At 42.9% G+C, this 27,112-nt stretch overlaps 2 protein-coding genes across 3 annotated transcripts in view; both read left to right on the top strand.

Moving 5' to 3' along the window:
* LOC131684352 (protein ovarian tumor locus-like) overlaps positions 1 to 27,112 on the top strand; it is a 1,641,868-nt gene that overhangs the window by 1,527,460 nt on the left and 87,296 nt on the right. The window lies entirely within an intron of this gene.
* LOC131675879 (uncharacterized) lies at positions 13,120 to 13,743 on the top strand. The gene has a single exon (XM_058955013.1). The coding sequence runs from the start codon at positions 13,120 to 13,122 to the stop codon at positions 13,741 to 13,743; it is 624 nt and encodes a 207-aa protein (XP_058810996.1).

Here is a 27,112-nt window from a genome sequence, read left to right as displayed (position 1 = left end):
AGTCCTTAGAGGGTGTGCGTCATTTTGTCCAGCATTATGAAGAGGCCAGAGATGGCGAATAAGTTAGCCTGCGAATGCATGGACTGGAGGAGGTTGACAAGGAATATTTCGCAGTTCGTAGTAAACTTGAGTTGTTGGTTGAAGACGCTGAATTGACGAAACACGCCAATTCGGATTCAGACGTGAAGCAAGAGGCATTGGAACATCTGGACAATGAGAACAATCGACTATTGCAGCAATTTGAAGATCTTTTCTATGTGCTTAAAGCATCCATGATGACATTGTTGCCGAATTTCTTATCGCCATTACAGTTAGGGGGGCACCAATCATCGATTGCTGGAGATGATGGTTCTGGTACGCACCAAGTAGCGACATTTTCGAAGGTAAAGCTGCCTGAAATCCGTCTGCCGTCATTCAGTGGCAATATATATATATATATATATATATATATATATATATATATATATATATATATATATATATATATATATATATATATATATATATATATATATATATATATATATATATATATATATATATATATATATATATATATATATATATATATATATATATATATATATATATATATATATATATATATATATATATATATATATATATATATATATATATATATATATATATATATATATATATATATATATATATATATATATATATATATATATATATATATATATATATATATATATATATATATATATATATATAATCTTGATCTGGGCCACCTGTTCGAAGTTTTAAAAAAGTTTGTTTTCACTTTATGCACTTTATTTCACTTGATTGACTTAAAACTTAGCGGCCCTGACCGTAGATACATTTATACTGAACAACCACGCTGGTCTAGCAGGTGGTATTTAAGGGAACATTATGCTGACAAGACTAATGTTCCCACACGAGGCGGTGAGTGGCTTCATGTGCTGACCTAGGCGTCTGCGTTGCTGGTCAGTGTCCAGGTCCCTACGTAATTCATCGGGGGGGTGAAAAAGTGTCGTCCTCGGCACTTGATGGGTTGTTTTGATTCGTTGGTTTTGACGATCTTCGGCGTTGATTTCTCTTTGTTGCTCTTATATGAATTGCTCTTAAATGGAAAAGTATTAAGTAGTAGAGATGGTCGGGTTCGGGTTTTAGGACCCGAAACCCGAACCCGACGGGTTTCGGGTCGGGTTCGGGTTCTATAAATTTAAGCTTCTCGGGTTCGGGTCGGGTTCCGGGTTTTCAAATTTGGAAATCTCGGGTTCGGGTCGGGTCCGGGTTTTTGCAATTTTGAACTTTCGGGCTCGGGTCGGGTTCGGGTTTTTCAAATTAGAAATGATCGGGGTCGGGTCGGGTTCGGGTTTTGAACAAAGCAACCGAACCATTTCTTGATGCAGTTGGCGTCTGTACACAAAACCCAGTCTCTTTTTGTAGTAGTGTATTATACTTCTTGATACGAATGGATGACACATATAACCGTACTAAATGTTAGCACATTTGAATCGCTAGAATTCGTCGTTGTTTTCTGGTGCTCAAATATTGAATTTTTTCATTCTTGTATAAAATTCCCTCTCTTCAGATTCGCAAGCTACGCGAATTATTTTATTTTTTAAACGAACATTCATTTTAGAGTATTCAACAATACGTTTCAAATCTTAAATGTTTTTGCAATTTATTTTTTATGATAATTAGTAACGAACCAAGTCCACAGAAATTTCTCGGAAAATATTGGTTAAACTTTCTGTTACAAATTTCGATAGGTACTTTAAAACTGATACTTAGGCCGCGGTTAGAGTAAACGCGTGAAACTCGGCTTAAGCCTACAGCAAATCGTATCTACAGCAAAGCGAGTGAAAATCTAAGGGAAGTAGAGACAATAAATATCTATCTATTGATCCGCTCCTGATTGGTCGTTTTGACAGTCGCGATAAAAATCGAAAAGTGGGTGTCGCGAGTATACTGAATAGTAGTACTTTTTGCTACATATTGAATTATAATTGTTTTAACTATGTATATTATAAATAGAAACATGAATTAAAATGATAATTAAATTTCAAGGCAGCGCGATTTGTATATTCTTGGCCTAGTTGCGATCCACGAGATGCTTTTCAACCATCGACTACAAAGACAAATTCCCATATATTAAAGTCACAGATTGTCAGATTGTCCCCGGACTGGGCCGTTGCATGATCCGGATTTCTTCATGGAAATATATGGATTTCCACGCTCTTGAGGAATTAATCGCAAATTGTGTGTTCTGTTGAAGCCATTGACGGATTTTTTAAAGTTTGGAGTCGTTCCGAAAGCTCCGTTGGAGATGTCGAAGCATCTCTACTGGCGCGCTTACCGTATAATCTGAAGCATAATATAATTTAGATACCCCATCATAGATAATCCTAACACTAATGATGTGACATGAAAAACGCGTCAGAGAATGTTGATTGACACCCTTCGACACAAGTTTGACCGTACCAACCAGTAATAAATTATTTTATTTTATTTTTTTTTCTACTCGCCAGTGATTCGTTTTGCGTATGGTGATTCGAATGATTCTACTACTCTTAGATGAGCCTTGGGTCCAGCTCGGGTGCCTAAAATTAGAAATCTTCGAGATCTTTGGTCGATTCTCCGTACTAGCAAGTTGGGTTCGGATCGGGTTTCTCAAATTTTTAATTTCCGGGTCGGGTTCGGGTTTTCAAATTTTAAAATTCTCCGGGTCGGGTCGGGTACGGGTTTTACAAAATTTTCATTCTCGGGTACGGGTCGGGTCCGGGTTTTTCAATTTTAAAATTTTCGGGCTCGGGTCGGGTTCGGGTTTTTCAAATTTTATAATTTCGGGCTCGGGTCGGGTTCGGGGTTTTCAATTTTCAAGCTCTCGGGTTCGGGTCGGGTTCGGGTTCGAAAAAATTGAAACCCGACCATCTCTATTAAGTAGAGGGTGATGAACAATAAAACAGATGTTAACGAGGTTCCTCCAAGAAGGCTCCATTTCCATTTCCAATCTGTTTCGTGTCGAAGTGATATTTCGTCTAATTTGTTCCTATTTATTAAGGTAGCTTTTTCTTTCAACGTCATAGTTTTTGGAAAGTTCGCTTTTTATGTTTAGGTTGTGGAAGGCACCTAGAATAGTCTCGTTTTCGGTTATTTTTTCCTTTGATGTAAAGTGGTGACCCATGAAAGCTATTGTGCAGTTGGAGAATGATATTACAAGGTTTCCTGATAGATTTCTATTGTGTGGGCCACAGTCGGACTGTAGCTCATTGTTTTGTGCGTTTGTAATGAGCATTTTGTTATTGCTTATTAGTAGTGCAGTAGTTTCATTTTTAGTTTCCATTAGACATAGTGGTTCCGTTCCCATGATGAGTGGGTGTATGCAAGAGTCGTTGAATTCTCTGATGTAGCTTTGCAATTGGACATACTCTTCGGGTTTTGATGTGGTGAAGAGTCGTTTTGCCTGTTTGATCAGAAATTGGGGGTAAGATTTTATAACTGTACCGTTTTTGTTCAAGGGGTAGATCCGTATGATTGTGGATTTTTCCTTCTCCAATTCTGGAACATGTAATATGTACAGTAAAGTGTTTTCATTCATTACTAGTTTCGGTGTAACAAAATTTAGGGCTTCCTCGGGAATATTGAGTTGGACTCCTTGATTGTTGATGATGTTTTTGATTAAGTGAATTTCCTGGCTGGTTAGTATACCGTTACTAGTGACGTGAATTCTAGAAAATAGCATTGCTTCTTGAATACTTGTTATAATTTTGTTGAGAGTGTCGATGTTTATAATGGTGGTGATAACGTCTAGTTCGTCGAGGACGATTTGGTTGATTTGTTGTTTGTCTATTATTTGATTGATTGTGTTTGTAAGAGCTGAGATTCTTTTGTCGATTTGATTGTTGATCTTCACTTGATGGTTGTTTTCGTTGATAAGTTGGTTGAGGTTTGAGTAAATGATTCGTGAGTCTTCGGCATCTGGACTGCCTGCTATCCATTTCCACATTGTGCCGATAGCGTCCATCCTTCTGTGTCTCTGGTGCGATGCTGGTTTTATTTGTACAAAATTTGAATACAATTCTCGAATTTTGTGTTTACTTAGTTCGATTAAAGCATTATTTTTTCTTTGCTTATGGTACACTAAATTTGTGAGTAGGTTGATGGTGACCTCTATTTCTGTTATGTTAATTGGGTGAACAATACGAATGTTTCCGGTTTGGATTTGGCAGAGGGTTGTTTTTTGCATTAATATTAGATCATTTTGTAGGTTCCGAATAGTTAGTTCTTGGCATGAAATGGTCGAGAATATCAAGCTGATTCCTATGTAATATTGGAGCATCTGTAATCAAGGTGTGAAATAGAAATTTGTTATGTTTTTTTGAATCTTTTTATTTTGTTTTTGTGTCGCTTTATACCGCGGTTATTTTTGAATGTTTTGTCTTGTACCTCGTTGGCGTTTGTTTTATTTGCTCTGGCTTGGGTTTTTGTGCGTATATTTGGTATTATAAAGACTTCTTTCCCTTCTTCTATGACTGGAGGATCTTCTTTGTTTAAATTTCGACTTAAAATTTGTTTTTGTGCTTTTTCCATGTTAAATCTAGCCTTAAGAAAGAGTTCTTGCGCATCTCTAATTATTTCTTCTGGGTTAACAATATTGTTTTGATTAAATAATATTTCATTCGGGGTGTACTGTGTGGATGAATGTACTGAGTTGTTGTATAGTGCTACCGATAGTTTTATAATTGATTTTGTGCCCATACCTCTAAATTTCTGTTTATTAGTATTAAATATTTCAATGATTGTGGAGTGTGCTCTTTCTATTTGCCCATTAGATTCTGATGAGGCGGCGTAACGGATTTGTGATCCTAATTGACTTAGGAAATTTCTTAGTTGTATTGATTGAAAGGTGGTTTCGTGGTCGGTTACAATTTCTCGAGGAACTCCGAAAGCACTGAAGTATTTTCCTAGCGCTTTCTGAACGTGGACCAGGTTTTTTGATTTTAGCTCTATCATTTGTAAATGTTTGGAAAATGAATCGATTAAGGATAAGAAACTGCATTTGTCTATAATGAATATGTCCATATGGACCCTGTCTAAAGGTTTTTCTGTAATAGGCCTGGGTGATATTTTTATGTTGAAGGGTTTTCTCTCATATTTATGGGTATTGCATGTTTCACATGAATTTACAAACTTTCTAACATTTGCGTATACATTTGGGAAAAAATATGATCTCCTGATTTTTGCTTCTACTTCTGTTATGCCGCGGTGTGCTCTGTTATGTTCGGTCGCAATTATTTGATTTTGTCGCTCTTCGCTCTGGACGTCTTCGACCATTAAATTGGTAAACACGAAATGACCTTTCTGATTAAAATTTTCTCTATAAGATTCTTGTATCATCTGAATGATGTTTTCTGGAGCCATAAGGGCTGTCTGTTTTCCGTTGTGGAAGGTTTTCAAAAGTTGTGTAACGTCTTCTTTAGTGAAACTGTTTTTAGACACTATTGTCCTATGATAATTTTGAAAAAAGGTTTCTCGGATTGTAGTATCTAGACGTGAGATTTTGAAGATGAGCTGATTTCGGTAGTAATTTATGGGGCGCTCAGAAAAATGAATGAAATAGTCAGCTGATTCGTCAGCGGAGTGAATGGTTTGGGAGTCAAAGGATTCGGGTGAGTTGTTGGCAGTGGATTCTGCGTCATCTATGTGATCTTCTTGACCTGAAAGATAGGGAATTATATCATTATTTATTTCATTTACATTTGCTTCGATCGGCATTCTGCTTAACGCGTCGGCCACTACATTTGATTTGCCTTCCCTGTATTTTACTTCATAGTCGTAATTTTCTAGATCTAAGCGCCAACGTAAAATTTTTTGATTCTTATCGGAAGTTTTAATGAAAGTAAGAGGTTTGTGATCGGTCACTAGTGTGAACTTTTGGCCATATAAATATGGTTTAAACTTGTTTACTGCCCATAGTATGGCTAGAGCCTCTTTTTCGTTGGTAGCATATCGCGATTCTGTATCTGACAGTGTTCGGGAAGCGAATGCAATTGGTCTTTCGATATTATCCTGTATTTGTGACAATACAGCACCTAGTGCGTAACCAGATGCGTCTGTTGTAAGAATAAAAGGTAGATCAAATTGTGGGTATGCCAGTATTTGGTCTGTGGATAGAATTTGTTTGAGTGCATTGAATGCATTTACGTATGAAGAGTCCTGCACATCTACTGTTGACTCTTTCTTTAGATATTTTGACATTGGTCGAGTGATCTTTGAAAAATCTTTAATAAATCTCCTGTAGTACCCGACTAATCCAAGGAACTGTTTTATTTCCTTTTGATTTTTTGGTATTGGCCACTGAATGATTTTTTCAATTTTTCCTGGGTTTGGTTTTACCCCTTCGGAACTTATAATGTGTCCCAGAAACTCTGTTTGCTTTCTCAAAAATTCACATTTATCTAACTGTATTTTTAAGTTGTAGTCAGATAAACGTTTTAGAATTAATTCTAAATTTTCTAAGTGATTATTCAAGTTATATCCGACAATGATTATGTCGTCTAGATATACGTAGCATTTTGTCCCTACGTAGTCTCCCAAAATATCATTCATTGCTCTCTGAAAGGTAGCAGGAGCGTTTTTGAGACCGAAAGGCATTCTAGTAAATTCAAAATGCCCTTTGTCCGTCGAAAAAGCTGTTTTTTCTACATGTTTCGGATCCATTGCGATCTGATGGAATCCGGATTTTAAATCTATAGTAGTAAAGTATTCGGACTTCCCTAAGGAGTCCAAGATTTCTTCGATTTGAGGCATGGGATACCTGTCGTCGATAGTTACGTCGTTGACTTTTCTATAGTCTATTACGACTCTCACCTTTCTCTTGCCTGAGGCGTCCATTTTTTTTGGTACGACCCATATTGGTGAAGAGTAGGGACTTTTGGAAGGTCTAATAATACCGTTGTCTAGCATTTCTTGTATTTGTTCTTGAATGTCACCCTTGAAGTGGTGTGGGTAACGGTAGTTTTTTGTAAAGATAGGAGAATCGTTGGTGGTTAGAATTTTGTGTTTGGTTGCCGATGTACATGTGAGTTTTTCCCCTTTTTTCTGGATTACAGATTGGTGTTTTTTCAGAACCCGAATTAGCTCGGTTAGTTCTAATTTTGAAAGGTGGTTTGTTCTGATGATGTTACTGATATCACTTTCAGATATTGTTTTCGCATGTTTTATAGGAAAGGGGGAAAAGGTTTCAAAATTGTTAACTGCTAATTTCAATTTGGGTGTTTTTGTTTGGTTCCTAGATGAGGAGATTATATTTATCGTAGTTTTATTATTCTCGGCCCTGTAAAGTCCAGGTCGTATGAATGTATTTTTACAAAGCTTTTGGTATGATGGGACGAACCAGTCGCCGTTGTTTGTGGTTTGAATGGTTACGAAATGGTTATAAAGTTGTTTAGTGGGGTAGAATTTTGAATAAGAAAATTGTTTATCTGCTATTGTAATGGTTTCGTTCTCGTAGTTTATTTTCGATTGTAATTTAGCAAGTGTCTCTGATCCTATTAGTCCGTCGAAAAACTGATGAAACTTTAATACGTAGAATGAAAATGGTTTAAAAGCGTTATTAAAAAGGTCTAGTTTTCCTATTTTTGTGGCGTTATTTGTTCCGTATACATTTTTTATTTGTGTATCCTGTACTAATTTAGTGGATTCTAGGATGTCAGGCGAAATTAGATTTTTATTCGCTCCCGTGTCTATTAGAATTTTGAGTTGTTTCTTTGATATTGGGTGAATCGTCTTTAGATAGGGAAGATAATTTAAGTTATTTCTCGATTTGTGTTGACTACATGAAAATTTATATCTAGGTCGTCCTCGGATTCAGTGTCCGACTTAGCATCTCCTAAGATCTCGTCTTCGTGTTCGTTTTTCGTGATTTCATGATTATTTATTACTTTTTTGTTTAGTGTTAGCTTACTTCGTGTAGTCATTGCGTCCATTGGTTCTATTTCGTCTTGTTCTGGTTTGCGGGGTGTTGATTTGAATTGTTTGGGATGGTTTTGGTTGGATTTACCGGTAGACTGAATATCGAACCCTTTAAATTTTTGATTTTTCTTGTTAGAACTATCAGCAGCCATGTTGTGTGCTGCTATTTCCTTAGATCTGAATTTACAGAGAAACGCGTAGGCGTCTTCTACATCCTTAGGTCTGGCTGCTTGAGCGTAGCCGAAGTATGGTTCAGTTAGTCCGGAGATGAAGGCTGCCAATGCATCTTCATCAATGAAATCGTTTATCGGCTCCCAATTGTTTTTATATTTCTCCTTTTGTTTTGCTAGGGTTTTAATGTTCTGAATTATTTCTTTAGACTTGTGGTAGTATCTTGCGATACTCATGCCATCAGTCATTCTAAATTGCCATAATTGGCATTTATAAGTTGAAAGTTCTTGACGATCGCCAAGAGAATTTATTAAAATTTCTTTTATGCTTTCAAAACTGTCGGGGTTACCGGCAAGGCAAATTATGTCTTTGGCTTTGCCTTGAATTTTGTTGATGACTGCAGTGACATACATTTTGAATTGCAATGGTGTCACGTGTTCTTTAAATGCGTTTAGAGTTTCTTCCGCTGTTGTCAGCCAGGCATTTAACTGTTTAGAATTACCGTCGAATGCGGGTAGCATTTTTATTGGATCAGGTATTTTAAACAATTGTTCGACGTTTGTTGTGGGTTGTAAAATAGGCTCCGGTCTGGGTGCTGCCATATTGTTGAAATGTGTTTCAATTTGAGAAAACATGGTATCGTGATCGTTTTGCTTGTTTGCAAATTCATTCATCATCTGCATCATTTTTTGTAACTGGGCATTAATTTGCTCCATGTTATCGTCTTTGGTTAAAGACATGGTTTCTATTTCGGGTGTGTTTTCGATGGGGATATGAGCTAGGTCCCCTGATTCGGCTGAGGAAATACTTTCGTCAGAGTCTGAAGAATCGCAATTGCTGCGTTTGATACTTCTCAACAATGCGCGAGTTTTCTTCAAGGCGTTAGGTGCTTTTGGCATTAATGTAGCCTTTGCTTGGGTGTATTTAATTTAATTTTTTGTCAGCGCACACGTTCTCTTAGAACTCGTGTGGCCTCCGAAAATGTGCTTCGCTTAGAACTTCACAATTTCGTGTGGGGTAGAAGTTCTCTTGGAATGCTTCTTGCCCCAAATGGTTAGTGTTAAATTGAAAATGTGCTGCCCGAGCCTTTCTCTTAGAGCGGACTTCGGTGCACAGAAAAATTTTACACTACCCAAGGAGAGTCCAATTTCAATCTTAGTTATAACTATTAAGAAAGTAACAAACTCACCTTTTTGCAATCGTGTTCTGCGGGGTTCACTTGGGTGCTTGATTCTCCTAGTGGACGTCTGAAGCACGCGGCGGAGTCTCAACTCTGTGTCTCTTTTAGAGGGACGGCAGATGCTAGCACTTTTCACACTTTGTTGAAATGCTTCGCGGGCTCACTCTGGTTGGATTTATCAATCCTAACCTTTGCACTGTTTATCGTACTTAGTTTTTACTGTTTCACTAGAACCGCAGGCTGCGCCAATCTTGATCTGGGCCACCTGTTCGAAGTTTTAAAAAAGTTTGTTTTCACTTTATGCACTTTATTTCACTTGATTGACTTAAAACTTAGCGGCCCTGACCGTAGATACATTTATACTGAACAACCACGCTGGTCTAGCAGGTGGTATTTAAGGGAACATTATGCTGACAAGACTAATGTTCCCACACGAGGCGGTGAGTGGCTTCATGTGCTGACCTAGGCGTCTGCGTTGCTGGTCAGTGTCCAGGTCCCTACGTAATTATATATATATATATATATATATATATATATATATATATATATATATATATATATATATATATATATATATATATATATATATATATATATATATATATATATATATATATATATATATATATATATATATATATATATATATATATATATATATATATATATATATATATATATATATATATATATATATATATATATATATATATATATATATATATATATATATATATATATTATCGGATCATTTAGAAACGCGGTAGAAGTATTCGGTTGGGTTTGATTTAGTAAACAGCTACTGCCTACCTTATATACAAAAGTCAAGTATCGAAAAAATAAGAAAAAATATTTTACACAAGGCAAAGGTATAGAGAGTTGAAACAAATGATTTTTTGATTTCGGTCTGTGCATCGAGCACGGCTGATAAAGATCGATCACTCGATCGATAGCCGCTGCCTGTGCATCGAGCACGACAGGTGAAGAACGATCACTGTGATGAAGCCTCGTTGATATTGCAGGGGGTTGCGAGGGTGATGATCGTTGAGATGCTACCGTACCCCCTTTTTAGATAGCGTGACGATTAGTGATATCGAAGTGGAACCATCACTCGTCGTCCTGATCGAGTGAATCTCGCCGGTTGGGGCTCCGATGTTGTTGCAGCTGGACGATCGCTAACGGGTGCTGATGGCTGGTGATCGTCGAGCATGTAGGCTGGTTTCAGTCTGTCGATTGAAATGTTGACGCTCCGACCATTATTGTTGCCTCGGTAGTGCTTGTCGTTTCGGCTATGCACCTGGTATGGACCGTCGTAGGGTGGTGATAATGATGGCCTTATGGAGTCGTTGCATACAAACACGTTTGTGCACGTTTTGAGGTTGGGGTGCACAAACACATTACCTTTTTCATGCCATGCCGTATCAGGTGGTCGCAGCATACGCATGGCATCTCGAAGTTCATTTGCGAATTCCGATTGGGTGTTGTTGCTGGGATTTTCGTGGAAGAACTCCGACGGTATGCGAAGTGTTGTTCCATACACCATCTCTGCTGGCGAATCACGGATGTCACCTTTGTAGACGGTACGCAATTCGAGTAGAATCGTGGGAAGATGTTCGGTCCAACGGTCCAGGTTGTGGCAAAGGATGGCTGCCTTGAGAGTTCGGTGCCATCGCTGGTATTGACTGGGGATGATAAGGCGTAGTCCGCAGATGGCTTATTCCGAACGTTCGAACCAATTCTGCGAAGAGTGCCGACATGAACTGGCGTCCCTGGTCCGTGGTGATGCGTGTAGATACACCAAAGCGGGATATCCAGCCTGAAACAAGGGCTTGAGCGATAGTAGGCTCTCTCATGTCCGGAACAGGTAGCACTTCAGGCCAACGAGAAAACCTGTCGATGATGGTGAGACAGTATCGATTCCCGTTGCTTGGTGAAAAAGGACCAACGATGTCAATGTTGATATGACGAAATCTTTCCTCAGGTGCAGTGTACCGGCGGAGGGGTGATTGGGTATGCCGGTTCATCTTTGAGCGCTGGCACTGTACACACCTTCTTGTGTAAGCGATGCTATCCTTCCGTATGTTTGGCCAAACGAATTTCTGCGTCATCAGCTTGGCTGTCGCACGGGTACCAGGATGAGAAAGTCCGTGCGTGGCTTGAAGAAACTGGTCACGAAATCTTTTCGTGATGCAGGGCCTAATGTGTTCATCCGAGCAGTCGCAATTCAATTGATTTGAACTGCCTGGAACAGTAAACTGTTTGAGGTTTAATGACGATTTTAATTTACCTTCCAGAATTGTTCGCAGTTCATCATCTGTTTGTTGGTCGGCGGCGAGAGCTTCAAAATTCACCGACGGCACTGCGTGCACAGCTGCGATGCGAGAGAGTAGGTCTGCGACTGCGTTCTCTTCCCCGTTCACATGTCGGATTCGGTTGTGATTTGTCCGATGTAGTCTAGATGAAGGGCTTGACGGCTGGTGGCTCTTTCAGGATTCTGCTGGAATGCAAACATGATCGGCTTGTGGTCGGTGTATATGTGGTAATTTCGACCTTCCAGCATATACTTGAAATGTCTTTCTGCCAGGTAGATTGCGGTTAGTTTTCGATCATACGTGCTGTATTTAAGTTGGGCCTTGTCAAACTTTTTGGAGAAGAAGCCCAATGGTTGCACGTTACCATCGACAACTTGATGTAGAACAGCTCCGGCTGCTATGCTGGATGTGGCCACCCACAAAGATAGTTCGGCATCCTTCGCGGGATGTGCGAGCAGCGCTGCTTGAGCGAGTTGTGTTTTGCACTGCTCAAATGCTGTCGTGGCCTCTTCTGCCCAAGCTAGCTGAGACCGATCGTTGCGTTTGTTCCCCGGAGTCATCTTGAGAAGTGGTATTTGAGCCACGATGGCGTTCGGGATGAACCTTCGGTAGAAGTTGATTGTGGCGAGAAAACTTTTTAGCTCCCTCACTGTTGTCAGGCGTTTGTAGTTGCTGACTGCTTCAACACGTTCGGGCAATGGGCGAATTCCATCGGCCGAGACTGAGTGGCCAACGAAAATAATATCCTTCATCCCGAACTCACATTTTGCAACATTGATTGCTAAGTTGTGATTTTGTAGACAGGTAAACAACTGCCGAAGATGCTTACGATGTTCGTCTGCCGACGATGATGCGATGAAAATATCATCAATATATGGGAACACGAAGTCCAATCCTCGTAGTACCTCGTGTATGAGCCGTTGGAAGGTTTGAGCGGCATTCCGAAGTCCGAACGTCATGTATGTGAATTCGAACAGTCCAAACGGCGCACAGTGGCTGGAGGCTGGCCAAAACCTCAAAAATTTATTGTTGTGTGCAAAGTGTCCGAAAACCACTGCACTGATTCACTATCCGATTCGAAGGACCAATGTTCGCGCGCGTAATACCGGGTTCTTCGGACACTTTGAAACTATAATTTTCACTACTGAAACCACTTTATTTGCGCAAACGAAAACTAACTTATTTTACAGAGCGAAAAGACGATCTTATAGTCACGGTGGTTTATTTGATCTGACTGATAGTACATAAAACGGCTGGCCGGCTGCCGGGTCAAGCACGATAGCAGAAGGCCTATTCGCGCTCGAACATTTACTACCTGCACTCGAGGAGTGAAACAGGCCAAAGGATCCTATGGGAGAAAGCGAGAACGATCTGATCGCAACGTGTGGATCACATTGGGGATGATCAAGTTTCCCTGACTGAACATTTAGTCTCTCGCTCGAACAAAGCCTTCTACAAAACATCTTTCGCTAATTTTAATTTCTTCACATGTTTTTGCTACTTGGGGAGTTCCGCACTAGGTTCCACACGACGCTTTTTTCCCAGGTCTTTGTGAGAAAGACTTCATCACCGAATCGTTGGAAGACGTTCGTAGCCAACCGCGTCTCCACCATACAAACCTCTACAGAAGGATCTATCTGGCAACATGTGCCGGGTGCAGAGAACCCCGCAGATGAATTATCCCGCGGTCTACAGCCAGCAGAACTTCTAGCAAGATCAAGAAGGTGGAACGGCCCAGTTTGGCTAGCTGTTGCTCCAAGTCATCGACCACACTCAGTTGTTCCCGACGATGAAGCATCCGCCGTCATAGAAGAAGCTCGGAAGGTCGCTCTAGTTTCATTAGCTACATCCACGGCCACCTTTGCTGAACACCTGTTCAACCCGATTCTCCTCGTACACAAAGCTGCGTCGTGTGGTAGCGTATTGTCTGAAGTACATCCGTTCGCTGAGAGTCACGACCAACAATCCACTGGTGAACCATCCAGCGTTCTCACCACAGCTGAGTTAACAGCAGCAGACCATGCACTAGCACGCTTAGCCCAAGCCCAGCTTTACTCGGAGAAGTTATCCGGTCTAAATGTACCATCTAGCCACAATCAAATCCTGAAGTGATCCCCACTAAAATGATTGAATCCCTACATATGCAAAGACGGTATCATTCGCGTCGGAGGACGCCTATCGAATGCCGAGGTTCCAGAGAGCATTAAGCATCCGGTCGTCATTTCCGCTAAGCACCCACTGGCCGAACTGATAGCCAACCATCACCACAAGATTCTTTTCCATGCTGCTTCGCAATTGACGCTTTCAACAATTCGTCAAAATACTGGATCGTTGGCACTAGAAACGTGGTTCGTCGCACATATCATCGGTGTATCAAATGTTTCAGACAGAAGCCAAATCTCGTCCAAATCTCAATTAGTGGCGTTGACTATTGTGGTCCAGTGTTCCTGAAGTCCCCAGTACGTAATTGATCTCCAACCAAAGCGTACATTGCTATCTTTGTCTGTTTTGTCACTAAAGCCGTCCACATTTAGTTGGTCTCCGATCTGTCGACACCAACTTTCGTAGCAGCACTTCGTCGATTCGTCGCTCGTCGCGGTCGTATCTGTGAGCTTCACTCCGACAATGGCACCGCATTCAAAGAAGCAGCCAACAAACTCCACCGCATCTAAGAAATGCTGAAGTCGATAGATGGCGATAGAATTCAAATCCTGACTTGGTGTGGTGAAAACGAGATTCAGTGGAAATTTATACCTCCTCGTGCCCCATACTTCGGAGGACTTTGGGAGGCTGCGGTAAAGTCCGCCAATGATCTGTTCCAAGAGATCGGCCACCTTAACATTAACCAGGAAGATATGCTAACCCTCCTGGCACAAATCGAAATGTGTCTCAACTCAATACCGTTGACCCCGATCCCAACTGCTCCCATTGACCTCGAAGCTCTAACACCTGGGCATTTTCTGGTTGGCTCCAACTTACAACTTAGAAGCTTTTCCACCGTATATAGGCTCGCTGGTATCCAGAATATCCCACACAGCTTCAGTCACGAGCAATAAAGGGTTGCAAGCCTGCAGTTCAAATAGAAGTAGGGCGAATCGTAGTCATCAATGAGGATAACCTTCCACCAGCGAAATGGATTTATCCAGCCAAGGACGGGGTCGTCCGCATCGTCACTATAAAGACTGCAGTAGCTGACAACGTGGTGAGAAGAGTCGCGAAGATTGCTCTGCTACCAATACCTACGCCTTCGGATCCAATCATCGTAGAAACACCGAGAGATGCAGAGACCACAAAGACCGGTAGAGTAGTCCGAAACTAACTCGATGCGCATCTGGAAGGCGATCAGGTGATTATCATTTCAATCCATTCACCGTTCTTTGTTTGTTCTACCGGGTCTTCTCTTGTTTACAGATAGCAAAAGTCGGATCTTCGATCTACGTTCGAGAGCTGTGAATCAAATGCAAACACCTGAGTTTGATTCTGCGATAGACAAAAGGTCCTGCTACGGAAGCATCGTGTTCATCAAGGCGATGCTGACGGATCACGAGATGAAATAAGGGCGTTGAGGAGTTGAAACAGTGCCGCTGTTTCAAGGAGGCCGGGATGATCAGTACACTGTTAATAAGTGTGAAATTGTATATATATATATATATATATATATATATATATATATATATATATATATATATATATATATATATATATATATATATATATATATATATATATATATATATATATATATATATATATACATATATATATATATATATATATATATATATATATATATATATATATATATATATATATATATATATATATATATATATATATATATATATATATATATATATATATATATATATATACATATATATATATATATATATATATATATATATATATATATATATATATATATATATATATATATATATATATATATATATATATATATATATATATATATATATATATATATATATATATATATATATATATATATATATATATATATATATATATAAACAAGGAAGCCTCCGAACACGCCACGCGGCATCAGCAAGTTCTACCACATGGCACGGGCACTTCCATCACATGGCAACACAACGGCACCGTCATCAATTCGGACCCTGATCAACGCGGCCAACGTAAAATTGCAGACTAGACAGAACGATCGAATAAATCGATCGTGTTAGGAGCAGCAGCATTCAGTCTTGTATTAGAAACGTTCGAGTGAAGTGCAGTGATTTTTGAATTTATAATAAACATAGTTTTTTAAAACACCCAATGTAGGGTTGTGATTATTATTGGCGCAGCCGGTATTAGGAAGTGAAGAAGTGATTTATCGGAAAAACAGTGGACTTTCATCCTAACAAAGTGAAAAACAGTGATACCCGATAAAATAAAGCTTAGCATCGCTGGCTGAAGGCAACAGCCGCCAGAGTGATTCGAGGATTCCCCGCCGATAAACACGTGGAGCACCACCAGCGTTCTTCAGCTACCTACACCACGACAGATGAGTGAGTTTTTTTTAATTTCAAAGAAAAACATTACTCATTTCGGATCAGCGTACTACCAGATAGGCGCTCATCCAACCAGAAGATCGCACTACTAAATAGACGATCTTCTAATTGGCGTATTACCAGATAGGCGCTAATTCGAACAACACACTACTAGATAGGTGTCGTTCCTTGAAATTAACGAATGCCAAAAGCACTGAAAGACGCAAGGCAGAACAAATTTCTGTACAGCAGGAATTTGAGCTTTTCAGAAGAATCTATCGATTCCATTGAGTCCGGAGGACATTCACACGTCCCCATCGACCAAGGAGAAATTGACGAGCTGACAAACATTATGTCGCTCAACAGCACTAATGATCAACCCGTTGATCACCCCACCATGGATGATATCTTAGTTGCACTAAAACAAATTAGTAACAGGTAACAACAGCAAGAAGCATTCTTAGGTGCTATGCAAGCAAAAATTAATAGCAGCGCGAGTGCCGGACAATTTATGCCGACGCCGCAATCACCACAACACTTAACTACGTCAGGCGATCCGTTCAAGATACCTGACCCAATCAAAATGCTACCCGCATTTAAAGGGAGCAAAAAACAATTAAACAGCTGGCTGGAGACAGCAGAAAAAACCTTGAGTGTCTTTGAACCCTTAGTGAGTCCATCTATATTCCAAATGTACGTCACAGCAGTGGCAAATAAAATTGAAGGTGAAGCAAGGGACATCTTGTGTACAAACGGAAGCCCTACAACCTTCACTGAAATTAAGGAAATTCTAAACGCCTGCCTAGGCGACAAACAAGAATTATCCACATACAACTGCCAACTCTGGCATACAAAAATGGATGGTAATATTAATCAATATTACCAGAAAACCAAACAATTAATACAGAATATAAAATCGATCGCAAAACAAAATACAAAATATAACTCCAATTGGGACGCCATAAATTCATTTATAGACGAATACAGCCTAGTAGCATTTATTAGTGGCCTACAAAAACCCTACTTCGGCTATGTCCAGGCAAACGGTCCTAAAGATATCGAACAAGCTTACGCATTTCTTTGCAAATTCACCTCCAACGAAACTACCCGCAAAATAACAGTAGAAGAAAAACATGATAAACAGAAACAATATCCTAAATACACTCCATCTGGAGAAACTTCAACAAAAATTTAAAAATTTAAAAAAAAATTAAAAAACCGGAACGACGAAGCCAAACCAAACCGGCACAAGTTCAATCAACCCAAATAGACCTTTCACGTCAAAAAATTTTATATACTGGATCGTTTTATTTTTTATCCCCGATTCGCTATTGCATATTTTCGCGATGATTTGGTACCTCTAACTATTGAAAAAATCGAAAATAGTGCGAAGTGCTCATTTAACCCCATATTCTGATTACCTAACTTGCCTTGTTTCCCCATAATTTTACACCATTTGGATGAATTTCCAGTGGGGAATATTGAAATAAGGATGCCAGATCTGCATATATATATATATATATATATATATATATATATATATATATATATATATATATATATATATATATATATATATATATATATATATATATATATATATATATATATATATATATATATATATATATATATATATATATATATATATATATATATATATATATATATATATATATATATATATATATATATATATATATATATATATATATATATATATATACATATATATATATATATATATATATATATATATATATATATATATATATATATATATATATATATATATATATATATATATATATATATATATATATATTTATATATATATATATATATATATATATATATATATATATATACAGGGTGCACCATCTTGTGTGACGGTATATAAACCACATCAAATGTACAATACAACGAAACCACCCTCTAGGTAGAATATCACACGGGCAAATAGCCGCTCGCACTCTGCAAATCATGCTCCATACTAGTGTTTAAACACCACGTCGACGAAGTGACCGCCTCCATGAACCACCGCACTATGTGCCCTTTTTGCTGCATTGTCCATAACCTTCTCGAGCATCTCGGGAGGTATGGCACGTATCTCAGTTCGAATGTTATCCTTAAGCTCGAGAAGGGTCTGAGGATTATTGGCGTATACTTTGCTTTTCAAATAGCCCCATAAAAAGAAGTCGGGAGGTGTTAAATCAGGAGACCGCGGTGGCCAGTCAATGTCGCCTCCCTTCGACACCACACGCCCTGGGAATTTTTTCTGCAAAACCCCAATTGTTTGAGCAGCCGTGTGACATGGCGCACCGTCTTGTTGGAACCAATAACCCTCAAGGCCCTTTTCGCGCATTTGTGGCCATACATAATGAGCTAACATCCACCGATATCGCTTCCCATCGATTGGCTCATTTTCTTTGAAAAAAAAAAGGTCCAATTATGGTTTTAGCACAAACGCCGGCCCACACCGTCACCTTTTGATCATGTAATGGCGTCTCATGAATCCGGTGTGTATTCCGTGTGGCCCAAATACGCCTATTTTGCTTATTAACTCCGCCCGACAATGTGAAATGAGCCTCGTCGGTCATCAATATTTGCTTCCAGAAATCAGGTTCAGTGGCTACCACTTGAGCGACTGTTTTGCCATATTGCATACGACGTGCATAGTCCGCTGGCAATAATCTTTGCGTTACTTGCATCTTATAAGGAAACAAGTGCAAATCATGTTTCAAGATGCGCCGCATAGTGGTACCACTGACCCCAAACTGCTGCGCGCGACGGCGATACGACTCAGTTGGATTTTGCGCGACGCTCTCTCTGACCGCGTCAACCAGTTCATTGGAACGTATTGCACGTCGATGAACGGCATGGGGTCGATCGTTCACTGTGCCATGTTCAGCAAAATTTGACACCCACCGACGAATAGTCTTGGCACACGGCACTTGTTCGCCAGGGTGTTTTTCACCATATGCCCGCTGAGCTGACACAATGGAACTACCATTCGCCGCGTATAACATTACTACCTCCGCCCGCTGTTTCGATGTGAACCGAATCATTAATTGTATTGTACATTTGATGAATTTATACAACGTCACACCACCCATAGATAGATTTTTATCAAATATGCAATAAGTTTACTAACACCATTTACAATGCTAAAAATCATCACCACCCCTACGGCCGAGTGGATCAGCCAAGGTATGGTGTATGCGTCGGCGCATTCCATCCGAGCGATACACCTATTACATTTAACATGCCCTATCATCATGCAAACAAGCTAAACGTACATGGTCGTTACGCTGTTTGTTCTGCGGGCAGATCGGCATTCTGCTTTGTGCGGCAGCAACCAACCCAATCGGGCTGGTATCGGTCTGCCTAGGCACAGGTACAGTGAGATACATTTTCCATTCCTCTTTGTGCGGATATTCCACATGTTCACTTGCTACCGACGGTCGCTCTCGCAGTCGAAGATGGACGGTATCGATGTGTTTTACAATTTACCCAACTCTGGTCTATCTCTCATATTGCCATCGCTCGCAGCACATGCGTAGTGCATGACTCTGCCTGTCGCTTGCAGTGCAGACCAGCGTAAGCAACTTTTTACCTACGCTGGTATTTTCAATAAGTTCGGACTGTGTCTTATGATGCCATCGCTCGCAGTACATGCGTAGTGCATGACTCTGCCTGTCGCTTGCAGTGCAGACCAGCGTAAGCAACTTTTTACCTACGCTGGTATTTTCAATAAGTTCGGACTGTGTCTTATGATGCCATCGCTCGCAGTACAGCATGACTCTGCCTGTCGCTTGCAGTGCAGACCAGCGTAAGGAATTTTCAATAAGTTCGGACTGTGTCTTATGATGCCATCGCTCGCAGCACATGCGTAGTGCATGACTCTGCCTGTCGCTTGCAGTGCAGACCAGCGTAAGCAACTTTTTACCTACGGTGGTATTTTCAATAAGTTCGGACTGTGTCTTATGATGCCATCGCTCGCAGTACATGCGTAGTGCATGACTCTGCCTGTCGCTTGCAGTGCAGACCAGCGTAAGGAATTTTCAATAAGTTCGGATTGTGTCTTATGATGCCATCTCTCGCAGCACATGCGTAGTGCATGACTCTGCCTGTCGCTTGCAGTGCAGACCAGCGTAAGCAACTTTTTACCTACGCTGTATTTTCAATAAGTTCGGACTGTGTCTTATGATGCCATCGCTCGCAGTACATGCGTAGTGCATGACTCTGCCTGTCGCTTGCAGTGCAGACCAGCGTAAGCAACTTTTTACCTACGCTGGTATTTTCAATAAGTTTGGACTGTGTCTTATGATGCCATCGCTCGCAGTACATGCGTAGTGCATGACTCTGCCTGTCGCTTGCAGTGCAGACCAGCGTAAGGAATTTTCAATAAGTTCGGACTGTGTCTTATGATGCCATCGCTCGCAGTACATGCGTAGTGCATGACTCTGCCTGTCGCTTGCAGTGCAGACCAGCGTAAGCAACTTTTTACCTACGTTGGTATTTTCAATAAGTTCGGACTGTGTCTTATGATGCCATCGCTCGCAGTACATGCGTAGTGCATGACTCTGCCTGTCGCTTGCAGTGCAGACCAGCGTAAGGAATTTTCAATAAGTTCGGACTGTGTCTTATGATGCCATCGCTCGCAGCACATGCGTAGTGCATGACTCTGCCTGTCGCTTGCAGTGCAGACCAGCATAAGCAACTTTTTACCTACGCTGGTATTTTCAATAAGTTCGGACTGTGTCTTATGATGCCATCGCTCGCAGTACATGCGTAGTGCATGACTCTGCCTGTCGCTTGCAGTGCAGACCAGCGTAAGCAACTTTTACCTACGCTGGTATTTTCAATAAGTTCGGACTGTGTCTTATTATGCCATCGCTCGCAGTACATGCGTAGTGCATGACTCTGCCTGTCGCTTGCAGTGCAGACCAGCGTAAGGAATTTTCAATAAGTTCGGACTGTGTCTTATGATGCCATCGCTCGCAGTACATGCGTAGTGCATGACTCTGCCTGTCGCTTGCAGTGCAGACCAGCGTAAGCAACTTTTTACCTACGCTGGTATTTTCAATAAGTTCGGACTGTGTCTTATGATGCCATCGCTCGCAGTACATGCGTAGTGCATGACTCTGCCTGTCGCTTGCAGTGCAGACCAGCGTAAGGAATTTTCAATAAGTTCGGACTGTGTCTTATGATGCCATCGCTCGCAGCACATGCGTAATGCATGACTCTGCCTGTCGCTTGCAGTGCAGACCAGCGTAAGCAACTTTTTACCTACGCTGGTATTTTCAATAAGTTCGGACTGTGTCTTATGATGCCATCGCTCGCAGTACATGCGTAGTGCATGACTCTGCCTGTCGCTTGCAGTGCAGACCAGCGTAAGCAACTTTTTACCTACGCTGGTATTTTCAATAAGTTCGGACTGTGTCTTATGATGCCATCGCTCGCAGTACATGCGTAGTGCATGACTCTGCCTGTCGCTTGCAGTGCAGACCAGCGTAAGGAATTTTCAATAAGTTCGGACTGTGTCTTATGATGCCATCGCTCGCAGCACATGCGTAGTGCATGACTCTGCCTGTCGCTTGCAGTGCAGACCAGCGTAAGCAACTTTTTACCTACGCTGGTATTTTCAATAAGTTCGGACTGTGTCTTATGATGCCATCGCTCGCAGTACATGCGTAGTGCATGACTCTGCCTGTCGCTTGCAGTGCAGACCAGCGTAAGCAACTTTTTACCTACGCTGGTATTTTCAATAAGTTCGGACTGTGTCTTATGATGCCATCGCTCGCAGTACATGCGTAGTGCATGACTCTGCCTGTCGCTTGCAGTGCAGACCAGCGTAAGGAATTTTCAATAAGTTCGGACTGTGTCTTATGATGCCATCGCTCGCAGCACATGCGTAGTGCATGACTCTGCCTGTCGCTTGCAGTGCAGACCAGCGTAAGCAACTTTTTACCTACGCTGGTATTTTCAATAAGTTCGGACTGTGTCTTATGATGCCATCGCTCGCAGTACATGCGTAGTGCATGACTCTGCCTGTCGCTTGCAGTGCAGACCAGCGTAAGCAACTTTTTACCTACGCTGGTATTTTCAATAAGTTCGGACTGTGTCTTATGATGCCATCGCTCGCAGTACATGCGTAGTGCATGACTCTGCCTGTCGCTTGCAGTGCAGACCAGCGTAAGGAATTTTCAATAAGTTCGGACTGTGTCTTATGATGCCATCGCTCGCAGTACATGCGTAGTGCATGACTCTGCCTGTCGCTTGCAGTGCAGACCAGCGTAAGCAACTTTTTACCTACGCTGGTATTTTCAATAAGTTCGGACTGTGTCTTATGATGCCATCGCTCGCAGTACATGCGTAGTGCATGACTCTGCCTGTCGCTTGCAGTGCAGACCAGCGTAAGGAATTTTCAATAAGTTCGGACTGTGTCTTATGATGCCATCGCTCGCAGCACATGCGTAGTGCATGACTCTGCCTGTCGCTTGCAGTGCAGACCAGCGTAAGCAACTTTTTACCTACGCTGGTATTTTCAATAAGTTCGGACTGTGTCTTATGATGCCATCGCTCGCAGTACATGCGTAGTGCATGACTCTGCCTGTCGCTTGCAGTGCAGACCAGCGTAAGGAATTTTCAATAAGTTCGGACTGTGTCTTATGATGCCATCGCTCGCAGCACATGCGTAGTGCATGACTCTGCCTGTCGCTTGCAGTGCAGACCAGCGTAAGCAACTTTTTACCTACGCTGGTATTTTCAATAAGTTCGGACTGTGTCTTATGATGCCATCGCTCGCAGCACATGCGTAGTGCATGACTATGCCTGTCACTCAGCGTATTATATGACTACACCTGGATGGCTTGGTTTCCTTATTGTGCATACTTTAAGGGGTTCAGTGCGACAAAAAAAAACAAATTTCATACATGCACGACCATACTAGGCCATACACATACGACCCTTAAGTATTTCCTAAATCACGACCATACACCATTGTATGCCAACACAACCTCCAAGCAAGGGTAGTCTTTTTTTTTTTTAACAATGGAGAAGACCTTTATGTCCTAACCCAGTACACGTGCTATTGGTAGGGTCCAATCTACCGCACGGGGTGCACTGGGGGCGTGTCGGACTCAAACGGTGACCAGCCATTAATACCGACTAAACTCCATTGGGCTCCGCCATCCATCCCCAGGAACTACCTTTCGGCATTACTTCTGGGGGGATGGCCGTACTTAGCGTACGCTCTCACTTGTGCCTTACACTCTCGCACACTCGCTCCCATCTCGGCATGGGTAGACCATACCTTCGTCTATCATCCGCCAATTCACTCACTCTAACTCCTCGCCTGCTGCTCGGCGCTTCATGCTCTCTGCAGCCGGCAGGCAATCTGAGTGGAGGCAGTCGAAACTGCGTTCCACTTCTCTACCGCTTGGCACATCCCCTGTACAAGGGTATCAGGGGTTGTGTCCAAGCCGCAGACGCCTAGCATAGCGCCTCTTTCGACGTCGAAGCGGGGACATACGAATAGTACGTGCTCCGCAGTTTCGTCGACACCTGAGCAGTCTGGGCAGACTGGGGCCTCAGCGTGCCCAAACCTGTGGAGGTACTGTCGGAAACAGCCATGGCCTGACAGGAATTGTGTCAGATGGAAGTGAACTTCCCCATGGGGTCTTCCCACCCAGCTAGATATGTTGGGTATCAGCCGGTGGGTCCACCTACCTCTCGACGAGTTGTCCCATTCGCGTTGCCATCTGGCGACCGAGGTCACCCTGGCACGCTCACGGACTCCCCTATTGCCACGCAATTCGAAACAATCTTCGTCTTCCCGGATGACCAGCCCGACTGGCATCATACCCGCTATCACGCAGGATGCATCATGTGATACCGTGCGGTAGGCAGATATCACTCTGAGACACATCAAGCGATAGGTGCTCTCCAATTTGCGACGGTAACTGGTTACTCCCAGTGCCCTCGCCCAGGACGGTCCACCGTACCTAAGAATAGATACGGCGACAACGGCCAGTAGCCTGCGTCTACTGGCGCACACCTTGGAGCTGTTGGACATCATCCTCGATAATGCCGCAACAGCCACCGAAGCCTTCTTGCACGCATAGTCGACATGACTGCCGAAGGTCAGCTTGTCGTCTATGATGGCCCCAAGAATCTTCAGACTCCGCTTAGAAGTTATCTCAACTTCTCCCGCTTGGATAACTGCTTGTTGTGCCGACTTGCGGTTATTGACAACAACCACCTCCGTCTTGTGATGGGCGAGCTCTAGGCCTCTCGCGCTCATCCATTCCGCCACTATGCTTATCGCGTGTGTCGCCGTTAGTTCTACCTCTGAGATTGACTCCCCGTAGACCGCCAGGGTGACATCATCGGCAAAGCCGACGATTTTCACACCCGGAGGGAACTTTAGTCTCAGAACCCCATCATACATAAGGTTCCATAGTACCGGGCCCAGGATTGAACCTTGCGGAACTCCTGCGGTAATAAGAACACTTTGCTGACCGGCATCGGTCTCGTATAATAGTACACGGTTGTGGAAGTAGCTTTCCAAGATCCGGTACAGGCCCACCGGCAGGCCAAGCCGGTGTAACGAGAGCGCGATGGCATCCCAGCTTGCGCTGTTGAATGCGTTCTTCACGTCAAGTGTCACTAACGCGCAATATCGAATGCCCCGCCTCTTCCGTTGGATCGCTATCTCGGCAGTCCTTACCACTGAGTTGATAGCGTCCACCGTGGACTTTCCCTTTCGAAAACCGAACTGATTACTTGACAGGCCCTCCATACCTTCTGCGTATGGCGTTAGCCTGTTGAGGATAATCCTCTCAAGCAATTTGCCCGTCGTGTCAATCAGACAGATTGGTCTGTACGCCGATGGGTCGCCAGGCGGCTTCCCGGCCTTCGGCAACAGTACCAGCTTCTGCCTTTTCCATCTATCCGGAAAACGGCACTCGTCAAGGCATCTCTGCATAGCCAACCTAAACATGTTCGGGTTCGCCATGATTGCTGACTTGAGAGCGCTGTTTGGAACTCCATCAGGCCCTGGAGCTTTATTCACCGCTAGAGAATTAGCAACTGCAAGTAGCTCTTCGTTCGTCACCGGGGCCACCATGTCGTCCGTACCCGCCGTGCCTTGCGGCGCTGGGGGCCAGGGACTTATGGTCCGGGACGGGAAGAGTACTTCGATAATTCTCGCCAACCGTTCTGGCGACCGTTCAGGGGGTGAGGAGCCCCCTTTGGTCTTTGCCATCACGATCCTGTAGGCATCGCCCCACGGATTCACGTTCGCCTCCTCGCACAATTTGTCAAAACACGCTCTCTTGCTGCGCTTGATGGCCTTGTTAAGGGCCGATTTCGCAGCACGAAACACTCCACGTCGTTCCACTCTACCCTCCTCAGTGTCGGCTCGCTGCATCCTACGTCTAGCTTGTAGGCAAGCTGACCGCAGGGCTGCGATCTCAGCACTCCACCAATATACCGAGCGTCTGCCATTTCTTGGCAGGGTCTTCCTCGGCATAGTGGCGTCGCACGCGCGTGATAGAACAGCTACCAGCGCATCCCCGCTTAGACTGTCGGTGTTGGCCTCCAGTCCCAGGGCCGCGGTGAAAACTTCGCTGTCGAAGTGATTGGTCTTCCACCCGCGTACCTGACAGGGATTACCCGCCCTAGAGTGCTGCACACCAAAGTTGATCCTGAAGCGTATTGCTAGGTGATCACTATGGGTGTAGCCTTCGTCTACCCTCCAGTCCATGTCTGGGACCAAACTTGGACTGGCAAACGTTACGTCAATCCACGACTCGACCCCATTCCTACGGAATGTGCTAGCGGAACCATCATTGACTAGCACTGCGTCGAGTTTCGCAAGCGCCTCCAGAAGCGCTTGGCCCCTACCATTTGTATAGCGGCTGCCCCACTCCACCGCCCAAGCGTTGAAGTCACCCGCTATGACAAATGGCTTTCGTCCCACCATGTCAGACGAGAGCCTATCGATCATCTGGTTGAACTGTTCTATTGGCCACATAGGTGGGGCATAGCAGCTACAATAGAACACACCATTGATCTTGGCAATCGCGACACCCTCCGCAGAGGACTGTACTACCTCCTGGACCGGGAACCGACCCGTTGCACAGATTGCCGCCATTCCAGACCCGTCCGCCACCCAGTTGCCGTTGTCGGCAGGGACGTTGTACGGGTCGGATAGAAGGGCGACATCTGTCCCCGACTCCGATACCGACTGCCACAGTAACTGCTGAGCAGGTGCGCAGTGGTTAAGATTCAGCTGTGTGACGATTGCCATTGCTTCCTCTTTCCCGCCTCCCCGAAGGGACAAGCAGGTCCGCCCATAACATGGTTGCGGCCCTGCTTCTTGCTAGCGCAGATGAGACACTTGGGTGCCCTCTCGCATTTCAGCGCCTTGTGTCCCTCCTCGCCGCAGCGACGACACAACTTGCTCCTGTCTGGGCCCTTACAGTCGTATGACTTGTGGCCTGGCTCCAGACATTTAAAACATCGGTCCACTGAAGGCGGCTGGGGTATGCTAACTGGGCATACTGACCATCCGATCTTCAACTTCCCTTTGTCGGTTACTTTCTTGGCTTCCGCGGCCGGTAACTTGAAGTAAGCTACCTGCGTGCCAAGCAACCGCTCCCTGATACGTACATAGTTCTGATCGATCTCGACGCCGCACTGCTGCTTAACGGCCGAGACGACGTCCTCTGCGTTTGTGATCTCGTCCAGTTGCTTACACTGGAGAGTCACTTCCGCTCCCAACGACCTCACCTGAGCGCCGTTTCCCAAGACCTCTTGGGCCAACCTCCTATACGTTGCTCCATTGGATTGTGATCCACGCTTCAGCACCAAGATCATTTCGCCATCTTTGGTGCGTCTGACGCTTCGCACATCCTGTCCTAAATTCGAGAGGCTTTCGGCCGCCCGCATCGATTTTAGGACAT

The sequence above is a fragment of the Topomyia yanbarensis genome, chromosome 1, assembly GCF_030247195.1.
Source record: "Topomyia yanbarensis strain Yona2022 chromosome 1, ASM3024719v1, whole genome shotgun sequence".
NCBI lineage: Eukaryota > Metazoa > Arthropoda > Insecta > Diptera > Culicidae > Topomyia > Topomyia yanbarensis.
Note: the sequence above shows the minus strand (reverse complement) of the source record. Positions and strands in the feature narration are given on the sequence as shown.